Source organism: Phycodurus eques, chromosome 3 (assembly GCF_024500275.1).
Source record: "Phycodurus eques isolate BA_2022a chromosome 3, UOR_Pequ_1.1, whole genome shotgun sequence".
NCBI lineage: Eukaryota > Metazoa > Chordata > Actinopteri > Syngnathiformes > Syngnathidae > Phycodurus > Phycodurus eques.
In genome coordinates this window covers 33,799,613-33,818,459 of record NC_084527.1, presented here as the reverse complement: position 1 = coordinate 33,818,459, position 18,847 = coordinate 33,799,613, and the positions used below count along the sequence as shown (strand labels likewise).

The 18,847-nt window shown below is 46.6% G+C and overlaps 1 protein-coding gene across 2 annotated transcripts in view; it reads left to right on the top strand.

Moving 5' to 3' along the window:
* Positions 1–18,847, top strand: part of zfr (zinc finger RNA binding protein) — a 43,383-nt gene that overhangs the window by 3,017 nt on the left and 21,519 nt on the right. For both annotated transcript variants that reach the window (XM_061673187.1, XM_061673188.1), the window contains exons 4-8: positions 469–610; positions 4,833–5,051; positions 10,636–10,874; positions 14,765–14,971; positions 17,470–17,761. In XM_061673187.1, the coding sequence (XP_061529171.1) occupies positions 469–610; positions 4,833–5,051; positions 10,636–10,874; positions 14,765–14,971; positions 17,470–17,761 (1,099 nt within the window). The remainder of the gene's footprint in view (positions 1–468; positions 611–4,832; positions 5,052–10,635; positions 10,875–14,764; positions 14,972–17,469; positions 17,762–18,847) is intronic.

Genomic DNA, 18,847 nt, shown 5'->3' with positions numbered 1-18,847 from the left:
TGTAAAACTAAATGCGCAACAGCGAATTACACACATTGTGTATTTAAATACAAGACACACATGATGCATCCATCCATCCATTTTCTACCGCTTATCCGAGGTCGGGTCGCGGGGGCAGTAGCTTTGGCAGAGACGCCCAGGCTTCCCTCTCCCCAGCCACTTCATCCAGCTCTGCCGGGGGGACCCCGAGGCGTTCCCGGGCCCGCCGAAGGATGTAGTCTCTCCAGCGTGTCCTGGGTCGTCCCCGGGTCTCCTCTTGGTGGCTGCAAAATGTCTTGATGTTTTGAAACTTGACTTTTAGAAAATAGAACAGCTGCCTCAATGTTAATATTAAGATATGGCCCATCATTTCTGGTGTTCAGGCTTAGTCTTTCTGGTGAGAATGCGCCGCATTGCGTGGACATTTGTATTGATGCTAAAGGAACTAGAAAAGCAAGAATATGACTGAAAAATGTGTTGTATTTTCAGGACTCCTACTCCTATGTCCGGTCCACAGCTTCTGGTGTAGCATATGACAGCAAGCAGTACTACCAGCAGCCAACTGCCACTGCAGTGGTTGCGGCTGCTGCTCAGCCGCAACCGACTGTCGCCGATTCCTACTATCAAACAGGTATAACCAAATGCTTTCTGAATAATGACTGTAATTTCTCGTTTATAATGCGCAATTTGTGCAGATAATACTTTATATAATGGGTGTAGTAAAAAAAAAAAAAAAAAATCCTTCATAATCAAATGATGTGTATTAGTAGATGTTTTAGAAAATAGATAACTTAGTTTTAAAATCATTCGGCTTTAAAATGTTGTATTCTATTTAGGTTTATGTTAAAAAAATACTATAATTTATCCACCTCTGTAATATGCAAGGGGTGACTGAGAAGTTTGTGGTCTATGGTAGAAGGACATGATTTTGAGACTTTTAGCTTTTTTCCACACAAAATATAATTTTTGTAACCCAGCACAAGAATTTATAGGTCTTTGTTGGTTTGTTTTGCAGTTAGTTGGAGAGAGCAACTACCAAATAGCAATTACTGAGCAGAACAAAGACGAGATTGTTTGGAATACAGTACACCGTGTGAAATCCGAATTGGGTGAATTTTCGAAGAAATCAAATTTTCTTTATCGTAATTCTCTACTTGTCGGACAGCACAGATTCATTTGGATCCAGAGGTGATCGCCCCGAATCGCCCAGCTGCATCCTTATCAGGAGGAGACTACAGACAAAACCATAGCTCGTTGTTCGTGACTAAGCAAAGTTACACTGGAAGGGCCAACAGCGTTATGGCACCGTCAAAATAATACATTAGAAAAGAATGCATTCATCTATATAAATGTTGATACAGTGGTAAAATGTACCCCGATACAATGGATATCGGATAAAACGGACCGTAGGAACTGAACATTGTCCCAAAATAGTTACAAATGAAAAAATTAATGAATTTTAACTGCCGGTGACAGTCTGTTTCAGAATTTGCTGCTGTTATTTACTGGCGCTGTGGCGCAATGCAGACAGAGAATGGGACTGATGTATTTCCGGGTCACAGATATACCAAACAACACGGATCCAACTCCAAAAGCTGTGCCTCCCGTGCCTACGTGGCGGCCGTGTTGAACGTGGGGCATGGACGTGGCGGCCATGACATGATGGTTATAGCTATTGGCGAATTGTGCGTAGAGCGCACGCAGAGAGCGGGACAGACATGGCAGCACTGTTAACTCTGAGGAATCACAAGTCTCTGGAGTCTGGAACATGCTACTTTTGGTCCAGTTTTTCTGTCAAGTTGTTCGCCTTTGGCTACGGATTTGGAACTAGGAAGCACATTAATTCCTCGCGGCTCATGAAAGCCACTCTCCTCAGAGTACTGTACGTCAACAATGTCACCATGACCAAGTCCACTGGCATGGTAAGTTTGGATCAAATGTGAAATTTTCAACCTTTTTTAAAATATATTTAGTTACAATAACTTTATACTGTACTGGGCGTTTTAGGCTACGGAGAATAAAAAACTCCAAAACAATAATTTTGTACTGTACAGTAATATGGGTGCATATTGGGTTCAGAGATTACTATGTAAAATTACAGATTACGATGTATTCCTAAAAAAAGAGATCAGCGGTCAACATTTCGCCACATGGTGATATAATTGATGCCGTGAGAGGTATTTGGGGCGCCAAGACTCAAGCTTCTCTGAAGAGGGGATCTGTAAACTTCACAACCGCTGGAATAAGTGTGTTAATTTACAAGGGGACTATGTTGAAAAATAGGGTTCTCCAGGGTGCATGGGAGTTCGCCCAACCAGTCTACATGTGTTTTGTGGACTTGGAGAAGGTGTTCGACCGTGTCCCTCGGGGAGTCCTGCGGGGGATGCTTCGGGAGTATGGGGTACCGCTGTTCGGTCCCTGTACCACCAGTTTCAGAGTTTGGTCCGCATTGCTGGCAGTAACCTAGACTCGTTTCCGGTGAGGAAAGGCGGCCCTTTGCCACTGATTCTATTCATAACTTTTATGGACAGAATTTCTAGGCGCAGCCGAGGCGTAGAGGGGGTCCAGTTTGGTGGACACAGTATTGCATCTCTGCTTTTTGCAGATCATGTGCTTCTATTGGCTTCATCAAGCTGTGATTTCCAACTCTCACCGGAGCGGTTCACAGCCGAGTGTGAAGCGGCTGGGATGAAAATCAGCACCTCCAAATCTGAGACCGTGGTCCTCAGTCGGAAAAGGGTGGCGTGCCCTCTCCGGGTCGGGGATGAGATCCTGCCCCAAGTGGAGGAGTTCAAGTATCTTGGAGTCTTGTTCACGAGTGAGGGAAGAATGGAACGGAAGATCGACAGGCGAAATCGTGCAAGTGTCTGCGGTGATGCGGACTTTGTATCGGTCCGTTTTGATGAAGAAGGAGCTAAACCGAAAGGCGAAGCTCTCAATGGTCACCAGCTGTGGGTCGTGACCGAAAGAACAAGATCCCAGATACCAGCGGCTGAAATGGGTTTCCTACGCAGGGTGTCCGGACTCTCCCTTTGAGCTAGGGTGAGAAGCTTGGTCCTCCGGGAGGGGCTCAGAGTAGAGCCACTCATCCGCCACATTGAGAGGTGCCAGATGTGGCTAGGGCATCTGATTAGGATCCCTCCTGGACGCCTCCCCGGGGAGGTATTCCGGGCACGTCCCACCGTGAGGAGACCTTTCCAGCACACGCTGGAAAGACAATGTTTTTCGGATCCCCCCGGAAGGGCTGGATGAAGTGGCTGGGGAGAGGGAAGTCTGGGCGTACATGTTAAAGCTACAGCTCCCGCGACCTGACCTCGGACAAGCGGAAGAAAATGGATGGATGTTTCAATTTGTCATATGGTACAAATCAAAAGATTTGTACCATAGGCCACAAACTTTTCAATCACCCCTCGTATGTTTCAATAATGAGGCTGTGATGGCTAAAGCTGCAGTGTCAAAAGTAAACACTATGGTGCGTCACAGTATTAAACATGTTATTTAAGAGTATGTAAGCCTTCGTATTAATAATAAAACTGTTCAGAGTTCATCAGGACATCTACCGGTAATTAAAAGAGGATGACCATTCACATTGTATGTCAAATCTCAATGGATAGAAAGTCATGGGTAGACTTGACTTGATTTTGGTGGTCAACTTTGAGGGTGCGTATTTGACTCAAAAGCGTAATATACACAAGGGCTTGCAGTGCTGTGGAAAAGTATTGGCGCACTTTCCAAATTCTTTTGCAGTTTTCCTAGTTGAATTTTTAAGATCATCAAACAAATGTAAATATCAGACAAATATAACTCAACTTAAAATGCTGTTTTTAAATGGTGATTTGATTTATTAAGGGGGGAAAAAAAACTATTCAAAGTGACTTGGCCCTGTGTGAAAAAGTAATTACCCCCCCTTGTTAAATCACGAATTACTGTTACCGTATTGAAAGGCGCAGTCACAGTTACGGGGTCTATTTCTGTACTTAACACACACACACACACACGCACACACACACACAAGGCGCACCGTATTATTGGGCGCAGGCATGCTAAAACATGCGCTAGCTTAACACATACGGTAGCATGCAGGAACGCTTTTTAAAGAGGCAGCGGGAGCACAACTGAGTTCGGTTGTACTTTATTGAAGTATTTAACAATGTATTCCCGTTATTTCTTTGATCAATCCTCATCCACAAATCATCAAAGTCCTCATCTTCTGTATCCGAAATGAACAGCTGGCCAAGTTCTCCAACAAACGCGCCGGGTTCCCTCTCGTCATTGTCGGAGTCGGTCTCGTTGCCGGGCGGCTCCTCAGAAATGATGCCGGCTTTTACGAAAGCTCGAACAACAGTGCAAGCAGACACGTTAGCCCGAGCATCCACAATCCAAGCACAAATTGTGGCGTAACTCGCCCGGCGCTGCCTTCCAGTCTTAGTAAAGCTGTGTTCGCCATCTGTCATCCATGGCTCCCACGCCGCTCGCAACTTCACTTTGAACGCCCTGTTTACACCGATGTCCAGCGGTTGGAGTTTCTTCGTCGGCCTTGATGGCAAGCTCCGAGTTATTGCGCTCAGTCGCATGGTGATTGTAGACACTGCAACAAATGTAAGAATTTGAGAGTATTGAGAAATAGCCTTTCACAGCACTGTAAGTTGTACTGTAAGTTATTTAAATAGTTTTCCGAGAAATTTAAATACTGAGCTGTGATTTTATTAATTTTTTTTCACTCTCCTTGAAAAATTGTAAGCTGGTAACCCAAAGTTGTAATGCTTTTCCCCGGGCCTAATGACTAAAACGTGCACAGTTTTTCAGTTGTCATTATAATCAGACCTATGAATATCTCCTTTTTTGTTCACCAGCCCCCAAACCAGGGTATAGTCAGGGGGTAACATCATACACCCAGACCCAGCAGACTCGTCAAGTGACTGTGATAAAGCCAGCTGCACCCAGTCCTGCTACATCCTCTTTTTCCATCTACCCTGTGACCTCCACGGTCCAGCCTGTGGCTGCTGCAGCTTCTGTGGTCCCATCATATTCCCAGAGTCCCACTTACAGCACAAATGCTGTCACCTACTCTGGTATGTGTCCATCTCTGCGAAGTATGGTGGTGGTTTGCCTGTGGTCAACATACAATTGTTAATAGTGGGTGTTTGTTATGTCACATCAAAACAAGGTATCTGCTTGCAGATATTTTGTCCCTTGTACTGTTTATCCTTAATACACTAGGGATGTAACAATATTCATGATATTGTGGTATCGCAAAATTAAAAGCACCTCTATTGTCGTGATCTTGTCTCAGTATAGCATAAGGAGCCTTTAAAATTTAGTTTTGGTCTGGCGAAACAAAGCCACGCCACTTTGCCAGGTTGCTCGTGCGCTTCACTTCCTCATTTGAGTGTAAACGCACCTGATTGGTAGTGTAACCCATGTGACCATTTGTGTACATCACAAGAAATACACTGATTGACTGACTGGCCCATGTGACCGAAAGGCTGCGTTGGGAGGAATGCAGAAGCATTGCAGCTTGCTATGGCATACTACTACCCCTGTGAATTGACAAAATAAACCAATAAAGGCAACAACAACAACAAAAAACACTCCAGACATCACCCCTCTCCTTTTGCTACAGTGACACATGATCCCACCCATGCTCACTTAAGCAAAATACAAAAAAACATTCTCGACAACCAAAAAGTGAGTAATATTGGACAGAACTTGGCTCAATACAAAAGTGTAATTAACAGCTTGCACAGCATGTACTCAGTCGGTTGACCTTGAGGTCAAAATCTTCACATGACACGATCAGCCCAGTTTTGGGAAATAACTCAAATACTGGACAAATCCCGTCAACGGCATCCGTGCGAAGTGGATGCTGGCAGTGTTGGGGGATGGGCAGTTTAGGTTCAGTTTGAATCGGCGGACAGTTCCTGTTTAACCCTATATCACATTTGCTGGTAGCGCAATAGGTGGGATTTGACTTGGGAAATGTCAAGAAAGCGTAAAAGAACATTGCGCATGAAGTTTAATTCGTAAGAAGGATGCAATGCAAAGCGCACAGGCGTGTTGTGAAAAATCCGTGTTCGTTGACAGATTCAAACAAAAAAGGTGCCCAATTAGTCGTGCGCCGACAGATGAAACAAAAAGGCTTAGATCCTGCTCATCGCACTGAAGTTTCTTCCGCCAGAGAAATGTGCAGTGTTTTGGTTAGAACAGACAACACGACACAAAAACACACAGCTGCACAAAGTCATGACTTGGAGAGGGAGGAGAAAAAGAGGAGGGATACAAATATTGCCTATATTTGACTGAGTGCCTTGTTTTAGAAAAAAATAAAGAGAAAATCTGAAGACCTTCTCAGAATGTCGTAATGAAATGCGGTTTGCAGCAGATACAATCAATCACCAATGATCTAAAAAAAACATTTTCCCACAATTTATTTTCCCCTGCAGCAGCAGCTCACAACGTATTACAGAAGCAATAACACACACACACAGATCCATACAGTCCATCACGTCTTTCCGTAATGGCGGCGCCTGCACACGTAGTGGCTTCTCTCTGTCCCGACCGAATGGTGTTTTCGTGTTTTAGCCTGTCTTCGTCAAGTCTACATGTCCCAAGGCGCAGATACAGTCGTAGGTTTCTGCTCAACACAGGCAGAACGACTTCTATGGAGTTATAAAGTCTCCCCTCACTGAGGAGCTACGGAACTGCGGTCTGCTCCGGGTGCCTACAACAACTCCGGCCCCCACTCCTGCATCGCGCCCACAGTGGAAGGAAGAAGCAGAAGTGGGCCAAGTGTGGAGTTATCTGAGTAAGGCTAGCGGCTAAACCACACAAGCCGGCAATTCCCACCATCGTGTTAGCCAACGTACGCTCTCTGGACAACAAGCTGGATTACATTCGACTACGCTGCTCTACCCCTAACACTGAGAGAGTACTGTGTTTTTGTGTTTATGTAAACCTAGCTTAACAGCAGCGTTTTGTACAGTGCCATTCAGCTCGACCGGCAAGCATGATACCGAGCGGACAGAGCTCTCGTCGAGGGAGGTGAGACCCGCGGCGGTGGGCTCTGTGTTTACATCGTTACCTGGTGCCCGGACGCTGTCTTGTTCAGTCATCACTCCTCACCACGACAGGAGTTTATGGTTCTGACGTGCCGGCCGTTTTATTTACCGAGGGAATTTACTGCCATACTGCTTGTGGCTGTTTACATTCCTCCCAGCTCCAATAACAACAACAGGAGTGAGGTACTGAGTGAACTATACCATCACATCAGTGAGCAGCAGACAGCCCACCCAGATGCTTTCCTCATTCTGGCTGGGGATTTCAACCATGCTGACCTCAAGACTATGTTTACAAAACTTCACTCATCATTCACTTTCCAACATTGGGAAATAACACTCTGGACAATGTTTTTACCCCCATGAAAGGAGCCTACAAGGCCCTTCCCCACCACCGTGCCTCAGAAACCTCACTGTAATCCTAATGCCAGTTTACAGACCACTGGTTAAAGTCACCCTTCCGGTTAGGAATCGGGTACGACTTCAATACTGTTTTGCTACCATAGACTGGGCCATGTTCAAGCAGGCTGCCACCTACGACTCCATCACTGACCTTCAGGAGTACACAGAGACTGTACCGCCTACATTAGCAAGTGCATGGATGATGTCACCACCACTAAGTCCATCGCTGTTCGTGCTAATCAGAACCCATGGCTGACGGCAGAGGTCTACAGACTACTGAAGGCGACGCTGTTTTTAGATCTGAGGGTGAGGAGGGCCTGATGGGGAGAGCTAAGCCCAATCTGTCTCTTGGCGTCATGGAGGCCAAGAGGGAGTACTCGAGGAGGATCGCCCACCGCTTCAGTGACACCAGGAGTCTGTGGCCAGGTACTCAGACCTTTGCACCACAGACCTGTGACAGCTTCACCGCCCTGCTGAATGAGCAAAACAGCTTCTTTGCTCACTTTGAGGCACACAACAGCACACCTGCAGTCTCCATCCCCTCCTGCTGACCAGGTGCTGACACTGACCCGGGACAGCGTGGGAAGATCCCTCGGCAGGATCAACGCACGGAAAGCCCAAGGCCCAGATAACATACCTGGTTGTGTTCTGAGGGACTGTGCAGGAGAACTCACAGCTGTCTTCATGGACATCTTCAACACCTCCTTGAGTCAGGCTGTTGCCACTACGTGCTTCAAAGCCACCACTGTCATCCCAGTCCCAAAGAAGTGGTCTCCCTCCTGCTTCAATGACTACCGTCCGGTAGCGCTCGCTCCCATCCTGATGAAGTGCTTGCTAGTCACATTAAGGCCTCCTTCCGCACCTCCTTGGACCTCTTCCAGTTTGTATATGGGTCCTCAAGGATGTGTGCTGAGCCCCCACCTCTTCACCCTGTTGTCTTATGACTTCACACCGATACACAGCTCCAACCTCTTCATCAAGTTTGCAGACAACACAACTGTGGGAGCAACGGGGACAAGACAGACTACAGGAGTGAGGTGAGCCACCTGGCCGGGTGGTGCGTGGAAAACAATCTCTCCCTGAACGTGGACAAAACCAAGGAGATTGTTGTGGACTTCAGGAGAGTGCACTCCCAGCATGCTCCCCTGAACATCAACGGTGGAGAGAGTGTGCAGCACCAAATTCCCTGAAGACCTCTCCTGTACCAGCAACATCTCATCACTGGCGTATAAAGCTCACCAGCGTCTCTACTTCCTGCACAAGCTGAAAAGAGCCCCGACTCCCATCATGTGCTCGTTCTACAGAGGGACCATAAAGAGCATCCTTACCATCTGCATCACTGTGTGGTACGGAGCCTGCATCGCATCCTGCCGCAAGAATCAATCCCATAATTAGGGAAACTGGACCCTTGCTCTCCTCCCTGCAGGACATTTACAGCACCCACCTCACCCACCAAGCAGTCCTCATAGCGGGGGATGTCACCCATCCATTTCACAGCCTCTTCAGTCTGCTGCCATCAGGGAGGAGTGCGGGCCAGGACCAGCTGATTTAAAGACAGTTTTATTCATCAGGATGTCAGGAGCCTGAACTCTCTGCCCGCTCTGCCTCCTCTACCTCTCTTGTCCTCCGAACTCTGAACCTCCCCCCACACACACACGGACACCTCCCCACACTGCCTTCTAATTTGTAAATGTCTTGGTACTCAGACTTATACCATAGTTTTATGTAGCTTCTTTATACTGATGTTTATTATTTATACTCTTTTGTAGCACCGGGGGCCCTTAAGTACCATAATTTCAGTCCTCTGTATGTGCTACGCATATTGTAGAATTGACAATAAAAGTACCTTGTACAGTATCCACAGCGGATAACAGCTCTTCCTGTCGTCAATCAAACAATGCCCTTGCACCAAACACTTGGCCAAGATTCCACAATTCGTCTCTCACATGCATGCACACACCAACACAACAGTAATCAGCAGACCTCACAGTCACTCACACCAAATCGCTTTCGTCCATAGATTGAACACACGTCAGTCAGATTGTCTTGTCTTCAGTCTCAAACACCTTTTAATGCTTTTCTCATTTTAATTTCCGTAAAGCTCTTGGTGTTACACTTTTGTTTAAATAGGCCCCTCTGCGCCACGGGGATCATCTCTCGTGATTGGTCCGTTTTAGTGGAGAGGAGATGTTCTCCCATCCCCATCTCCAAAATCTTGGCTCCCTCGTTGCAGTGAAAGGATTCCGCATAGCAAGAGCTTTTGAACCACTCATTGCTCCCAGCTTTGTGGGAACAGTTTGGGGATGGGCCCCTTTCTTTTGCAACATGACTGTGCACCAGTGCACAAAGCAAGGTCCATAAAGACATGGATGACAGAGTCTGGTGTGGATGAACTTGACTGGCCCGCACAGAGTCCTGACCTCAACCCGATAGAATACCTTTTGGATTAATTATAGCGGCGACTGAGAGCCAGGCCTTTTCGTCCAACATCAAAAATGCGCTTCTGGAAGACTGGTCGAAAATTCCCACAAACACACTCCTAAACCTTGTGGACCGCCTTCCCAGAAGAGTTTAAGGTACGATACGATAATTTTGCACGGTACGATAATTTTGCGATATAGCGAGAAAAGCTCAGGGTACTGCAATAAGACTCATGGTAATGCAGAGGGTTCACGGTACAAGAGGCCAACGCAAGCGTACCGAAAAACCACCTTTTCTTGCTGGCCGAGTCCTTCTCGATGGGCTTTAATCATTTCTGTACGTTTTGCCACAGGTTTTTGTGAAAGGAAAAAAAATCCTATATGACCGTGCACTTCTATCCCCATCCAATGTCCACATTCGTATACCTCCAAAACGCTATTATTGCTGCAGCAATAATCATGCTATGCTCACAATAACAAAACTGTTCATTGATAAATTGTCTGTTCACAAATTTAAGTGTCATTTATTAAGAATGTACATTATAAATTGGATACTGCCTACTAACAGCGATTTATTTGCTTGCGTCCAAAAATTCAAGTCAGAAACGCAGGAACACAGAATAATATGTTATTCTTTGATCCATTATGATTTAAATTACCGTATTCTGGCTCGGCGTCCATTTTTCTTCAGCGCACCACTGAGTCACCACTGATTCGTTCGTAGCCCTACTACAAATGAAATTATGGAATGATGGTAATAAAACTTTTTTTCCCCCTAGGAACTTCATATTCAGGATATGAAGCAGCAGTCTATTCAGCAGCCTCGAATTACTACCAGCAACAGCAGCAGCACCAGAAGCAGGCGGTGGCGGCTGTGGCTGCAACTGCAGCATGGGCCGGGAACACTTTCACGAAGAAACCTCCTTTTCAGAGTAAGCAGCTCCGACCCAAGCAGCCACCAAAACCCCCCCAAATACACTATTGTGACGTCTGCAAGATCAGCTGTGCTGGTCCTCAGGTGAGTTCAAACACTAAATTATTAAACTGCCTCTGCATACAGTAATCTCTTGCTATATATCGCAGTTCACTTATTGCGCATTTAGTGCATTGCAGATTTTCTGGAAACTGTCAGTGTCGTGCAGTGGTTCTCTGATACCATCCCGCCATCCAACCCAAATAATCCATACATACAAAGAAAGTAGACGAAGCTCAGAAATTAAGTTGTGTGTAATAATGTGAAATGACACAGGGGAAAAGTATTGAACACACCAACTGGTATTTACTTTGTTCGCAACGACAGCTTTCAGACACCTCCTGTATGGAGAAACTAGTCTCGTGGATTGGTCTGGTGTGATTTTGGCCCATTCCTTCACACAAGCAGTCTTCAAATCTTGAGGGTTCCGTGGGCTTCTTCTATGGACCTTGAGTTTCACTTCTTTCTATAGATTTTCAATTGGATTCAAGTCAGGTGATTGGCTGGGCCATTCTAGCAGCTTTAATTTTTTTTCTTTGAAACCAATTGAGAGTTTCCTTGGCAGGATGTTTTGGATCATTATCCTGCTGAAATGTCCAACCTCGTTTCATTTTCATCATCCTCGTAGATGGCAGCAGATCTTTTTCAAGAATATCTCTGTACATTTGCCAATTGATCCTTCCTTCAATAATGTGAAGTTTACAATTACCATTGAAAGCAGCCCCACTCCATCATGTTCCCACCTCCGAACTTCACTGTTGGTGTGGTGTTTTTAGGGTGATGTGCAGTGCCATTTCTCCTCCAATCGTGGTGTGGATTATGTGCAGTGCCATTTCTCCTCCAATCGTAGTGTGGATTATGGCATCCAAACAGTTTGATTTTGCTCTCATTCGACCAGACTATATTCTCCCAGTATTTAACTGGCTTGTCCAAATGTTGTTCAGCAAATTTTAACAAGCTTTGACATGCTTTTTCTTTCCAGCAATGGTGTCTTGCGTGGTGAGCGTGCATACAGCCCATGGCGGCGGAGTACATGACTACTCACTGTTTTCCTTGTGACAACAATACCTTCTAATTCCAGGTCTTTTTGAAGATCTCCACAGGTGGTTCTTGGCTCTTGGACAACTCTTCTGATTATTCTTTGCACTCCTCTGTCAGAAATCTTGCGAGGAGCACTTGATCGAGGCAAATTTATGGTGGTATGATTGGCTTTCCACTTGCGTATTATGGCCCCACCTGTGCTCAGTGGAACATTCAGAAGCTTAGATATGCGCTTGCTTAGATATGCGCTTGTAACCAATGTCATCCCATCACGGCATCTGATATTCATTTGCACTGACAAGGGGCTGGATTGCCATTTGTTTATTGATAGATTTTAGGTGTTGTCCTTGGCTTTCCATGCCTTTTTGCAACTCCCTTTCTTCATGTTCAATATTTTTTCCCCGTGTTATTTCACATTATGACACACAACTTAATTTCTGAGCTTCTTTGTTCTTTATTTGTATGTATTGATTACTTGGGTTGTTCCTAACATCTGGTGAAATTTTCAGGTCAATGGCACCTTTTGGAAATATATTTACTTTGAAAAATGATGACTTTAAATACTTATTTCAGCCGCTATATCGATTGCAGAGTTGTAGGTCGCATACATGCAAATCATTTTGGCAAAATTCATCGTTTTCAATTCAAAATAGGCCATTTACGTGAATCGGAGCGCTGTTAAATAATGTCACAAAACAGAGTGAACTAACTTCAAATTCAGAAATGGCCAATAAATAAATACTGCTTCCCCCTCCTGAGACGCCTGATGGTGGACCAGAATTTCCTTGAAGCCATCTTTCTCCATAGCCTAACAAAACTCCTCCCACGCCCAACGTTTTTGCCTCAGCGACCACCAAAGCTGAGGTTCCACCAGTACCCATCGGCTGCCTCAGTCCTGCAGGAGTCCTACAGGCCAAAAATGCCCGATAGGACTCCTTCAGCTTGACGGCATCCCTCACCGCTGGTGTCCACCAACAGTTTCGGGGTTGCCGCCACGACAGGCACAGCCCACCTGACACCCACAGCTCCGGTCGGCCGCCTCAGCAGTGGAGTCGCGGAACATGGTCCAATCGGACTCTATGTCCCCCGCCTTCCCTGTGAGGTGGGTGATTGTCTGCCGGAGGTGGGAGTTGAAACTCCTGACAGGGGATTCTGCCAGGCGTTCCCAGCAGACCCTCACAATACGTTTGGGCCTGCCCAGTCGGACAGGCATCTTCCCCCACCATTGGAGCCAACTCACCACCACGTGGTGATCAGTTGACAGCTCTGCCCCTCTTTTCACCCGAGTGTCCCAAGACATGCGGCCACAAGTCCGATGACTCGAGCACAAAGTTGATCATTGACCTGGTGCCAAGTGCACATATGGACAACTTTATGCTTGAACATTGTGTTCGTTATGGACTATCCGTGATGAGCACAGAAGTCCAATGGCAGAACACCGCTCGGGTTCTGATTGGGGGGGGGGGGTCATTTTCTCCCAAGCAGGCTTGTCTGCTGGTCACTTTTAATATTAGTTTATTCACTGTATATTACAATACACCTAATAATTATTTTCCTTGTAATCCATTTTTACATGTACTGTATTACAAAAGAACACATTCACTCCCATTTACACAGTGTCCCTAAATGCACCTCACGCAGCTGCGGCGTGCCGACCTACAGTAGTTACATTCATAGTTATCATACAAGGATATAAGTATACAACACTCTGGGCTGCTCTGTGTGTTGTTTGGAGCGTTGTAATTTACCGTAACATGGGTGCTAATCTTATTAGTATGTCCAAACAATTTCCTCTGCTGGTCACTTAATATTAGTTAATTCACTGTATATTACAGTACACCCACATCACAGTAGACCCTGGTATGTGACGGTTGTGCACACAAACAATATATCGTGCAGCCCTAGCACAGTTGCACACTATAAATTCAAATTGATATACCTGCTGCATGTGTAGTTAGGAGGCTTGGTGATGAAGTGCAACCACTACAAGTGGTTTGGGCCCCACAACAGGTGAGCCCCTGATCATCATTGTAACGCAGTGTCATTCTCACCTAGTTTAGGGGGCTGTTGTGAGTCATTCGTTTGTATCAAGAGCGTTGTAAATGTGACCCTCTTAGCACGAAACCGATTGGAAGTTGTATAGTCATGTTTTGATACACTTTCTGAAAATACATTAAAAATGCTTTCCAATGATGTATAGATTGTGATAATTGGGTAACATTTGATGAAGATATCTCCATTTAAAGATCACAAGCAGCATTTCAGCGTTAGCCTCGCAACAAGGATATTTGATCACACAAGGGACTGTATTACGGCCTCCTGGTGGTTCATATGTGTAATGACATACATTTTAATTAAACCTCAAGCTTTCTGTTGATACCAGACGTGGTTGTCCTTGTTTTGCATGCAGCAGCACCTGATTATCGTTGATTTCTCATCATTTTCGGAATTTTCTCATGGAGATTTTGCTGTATCCTCGCAATAAAAGCGTTTTTTTTTTGTTTCCCCGAGAGAGAGACATCAAGGTAAGACATTCAGATCAATTCTAATTGGGAAGTGATCTTTATTTTTTTTTCTGGTGTTTTAATCACATCTGAAAATCGTTCTTTTTCACGTAGTCAATGTTTTATGGGCTCGATCCAAATATGGGCGTACGACTTCCGATCAGTTTTGTGCTGGAGGGTCACAAATTTGTACGCTGTAATTTTTTATTCTGGGCTATTACGACCAAAACATGTAAGAGAACCTTTTATTAGGAGACTGGGGACTGTTTTAAATGCTGATAATTGCATCTCGTCTTTAAAGCGAAACACTTCTGTTCGATCATGCGGGAAAATGACAAAAGTGGTGCCTGAAGTAAAGCTCCATCGCTTGTTTTTCTATGAATGTTACAGACTTATAAGGAGCACCTGGAAGGCCAGAAGCACAAGAAGAAGGAAGCAGCACTGAAGGTTTCGCAGAACAGTACCAGCAGCAGTGGTAGTGGTGGTGGGTTATTGGCCCGAAGTTCTCAGAACCAACTCCGCTGTGAGCTTTGTGATGTTTCATGCACCGGCGCAGATGCTTATGCTGCCCATATTCGAGGAGCCAAGCATCAGAAGGTATGGGAATGATTGGATCATTGCATTGCATTACCAAAATAATAATCATAATCAAATAATCATCCATCCATCCATCCATTTTCTACCACTTAGCCGAGGTCGGGTCGCGGGGGCAGTAGCTTTAGCAGGGACACTCAGACTTCCCTCTCCCCAGCCACTTCATCCAGCTCTTCCGGTGGGATCCCGAGGCGTTCCCAGGGCCAGCCGAAAGACGTAGTCTCTCCAGCGTGTCCTGGGTCGTCCCCGGGGTCTCCTACCGGTGGGACAAGCCCGGAACACCTCACTGGGGAGGCGTCCGTGAGGCATCCGAATCAGGTACCCCGGCCACCTCATCTGGCTCCTCTCAATGTGGAGGAGCAGCGGCTCTACACTGAGATCCTCCCGGATGACCGACCTTCTCACACTATCTCTAAGGGAGAGCCCGGACACCCTCCGGAGGAACCTCATTTTGGCCGCTTGTATCCAGGAACTTGTTCTTACGGTCATGACCCACTGCTCCTCACCACAGGCGAGGGTAGGAACGAAGATTGACCGGTAAATTGAGAGCTTCGCCTATCGGTTTAGCTGCTTCTTTACCACGACGGACCGATACAAAGTCCGCATCACTGCAGACACTGCACCGATCCGCCTGTCGATCTCTCGTTGCATTCTTGCCTCACTCATGAACAAGACCCCAAGATACTTGAACTCCTCTACCTTGGGCAGATCTCATCCCCGACCTGAAGAAGGCACGCCACCCTTTTCCGACTGAGGACCACGGTCTCAAATTTGGAGGTGCTGATTCTCATCCCAGCCGCTTCACACTCTGCTGCAAACTGCTCCGGTGAGAGTTGGGGATCACGGCATAATGAAGCCATCAGAACCACATCATCTGCAAAAAGCAGAGATGCAATACTGAGGCTACCAAACCAGACCCCTCTACACCTCGGCTGCGCCTCGAGATTCAATGGCAGCCTTGGCGGAGTCCAACCCCCACCGGAAACGAGTCCGACTTACTGCCGGATATGCGGACCAAACTCTGACTTCGGTCGTACAGGGACCGAACAGCCCGTATCAGGGTGTTCTTTACTCCATACTCCCGAAGCACCCCCCACAGGACTCCCCGAGGGAGACAGTCGAACGCCTTCTCCAAGTCCACGAAATGCATGTAGACTGATTGGGCAAACTCCCATGCACCCTCGAGGACCCTGCCGAGGGTGTAGAGCTGGTCCACTGTTCCACGGCCTGGACGAAAACCTCACTGCTCCTCCTGAATCTTCGACTTCCCGACGGACCCTCCTCTGCAGCACCCCTGAATAGACCTTACCAGGGAGGCTGAGGAGTGTGATTCCCCCTGTATTTGTATTCGTCTTAAAAAGGGGGACCACCACCCCAGTCTTCCATTCCAGAGGCACTGTCCCCGATGTCCATGCAATGTTGCAGAGGCGTGTCAACCAGGACAGCCCCACAACATCCAGAGCCTTTAGGAACTCCGGGCAAATCTCATCCACCCCCGGGGCCTTGTCACCGAGGAGCTTTTTTAACCACCTCTGTGACCTCAACCCCAGAGATAGGAGAGCCCGCCTCAGAGAACCCACACTCTGCTTTCTCATGGGAAGGCGTATCGGTGGAATTGTGGAGGTCTTCGAAGTATTCTCCCCAGTGACTCACAAAGTCCTGAGTCGAGGTCAGCAGCGCCCCATCCCCACTATACACAGTGTTGGTGGTGCACTGCTTCCCCCTCCTGAGACGCCGGATGGTGGACCAGAATTTCATTCCTCCCAAATCACGCCTTTCCAGATCTCACTGTCATTGCCCACGTGAGCATTGAAGCCCCCCAGCAGAACGATGGAGTCCCCAGGGGGCGCACTCACCAAAAAGGGTGGGTACTCTGAACTGCTGTTTGGTGCATAGGCACCCATCCCCCCCACCCGAAGGCGGAGGGAGGCTGACCTCTCGTCCACCGGGGTGAACCCCAACGAACAGGCGCCGAGCCGGGGGGCAATAAGTATACCCACACCTGCTCGGCGCCTCTCACCGTTGGCAACTCCAGAGTCCAACCCCTCTCGAGAGGACTGGTACCATAGCCCAAGCTGTGTGTGGAGGCGGAACTTCTCGACCTCACACACCAGCTCGGGCTCCTTTCTTGCCAGAGAAACCGCCCAGCTCGCACTGCACCCGACCCCAATGGCCCCTCCCACAGGTGGTGAGCCCATGGGAAGGGGCACCCACGTTACCCTTTCGGGCTGTGCCCGGCCGGCCACCAGGCGCTCTCCTTCGAGCCCCACCTCCAGGATCATTATATCCAACAGATTTTTTATGTGCATCGAACCTAGGGCACAATATTTTTTTTCATGTTAAAGTGTTGTGTTTGTAACAGTATTTAAGATTGCAACATGGGTCATGGTTATTATAGAGCTAATTGGCTTTACTGAAGCTGCTGGCTGAACAAGCTGATTTGATGTTGGATATTGACTTGCTGAAACGAATGTTTCTGAGCTAATATTTATTTCGTACAGGTTTTGAAGCTTCATACCAAACTCGGAAAGCCCATTCCCTCGACTGAGCCCAGCATGGTGACTCAGACATCGTCCTCAAGCACATCTGCTCCAAGCAAAACCATCACTTCAACCCCTAGCAGCAGCTCTCTCGGTGTGGCTGCATCTTCATCCAGTGCTCCCTACCTAAAACCTGTCAACCTGGTCAGCAGTAGTGTAATTGGTGCCAAGAACCAATTATTGAGTAATTTGTCTGCTGTTAACTCTACCACACCTGGGAAGAAAGTCAACACACCCAAGATCAATTTTGTCGGTGAGTACATATATCAGTGAGAAGCTCATCGCCTTTTTGCAAGGTTGGTTGGCAACAAGTTGCAGTACAAAATAATGCAGTATTGTATTGCACTGGAGAAAACCTAAGGGTGCTATGTATTCATAGTTGTCTGCAGCCACAGATTTTAGAGCTATATTTGGTTCACATTCAAATTTTGTAATAGTACTTGAAATCTCTTTGATGTAAAAGGAATCAAATGTTTTTATGACCAACCTTTATGATAAATATATTGTACAAGCACTCCACTGGATGAATGAGGCCAATTCCTTTATTTTGTGTAGACCAAAAACATTTGGGTTTAACATCAAAAGATCAATATGAGACAAAAGCTCATGGTACTAAAAATAAGATCGATCGCAAGGTCACTTGTAAAATATGTCTATCCTCAAATATAACAAAAGCATCTGAAAAGACACTAATGCTAGCTGATGAACAGCCAAAATCCTTACGTCAGTTGTCAATTAGCGAATTCACAAAATTCCCTCTTATAACGGAGAAAACAGTGACTATACGAGTAGTGTAGCATCTGCATAGACGATGAAACGGGTGAGCAGTGGTTGATCAGCAACTTCTTTATTGTGAAAAGGAACAGATAATGTCGCCCAATCAAATCCACTATCGTAGTGGTGCAACGGAACATCTTTGATCCGTGATCCATATGGATCACTCTCCACGGTCCGGCACACACGGAATGATCCGAGAGTATGTGCATGCAGTGTGGAGTCACCTCGAAATCTCTGCGCTAGCCCTGGAATTATTTGCATGAAAAGATCCCAAAGCCCACAACTAGCTAACGTTAGCTAATGTCTACATTTGCAGTTACACTCTTGCATAAGAAACGTGACGTGTCCATATTGTTATTTTGAAAACTAAAATCTTGCCGCGTGAGCAGAGAGGTGGCATGCGCATGAGCAGAGAGGTGTGGCGTCACCTCCGCTGCACTCGATTGAAGGGTAGTCATGGCTACCGAAAGGGAGCAGCAGAGAAACTTGAAAAGCCTCGATCCTGCGTCATGTAAGACGAAGGCTGCCCAACAACCGCTCATCATCGTGTAATTTAAGCAGC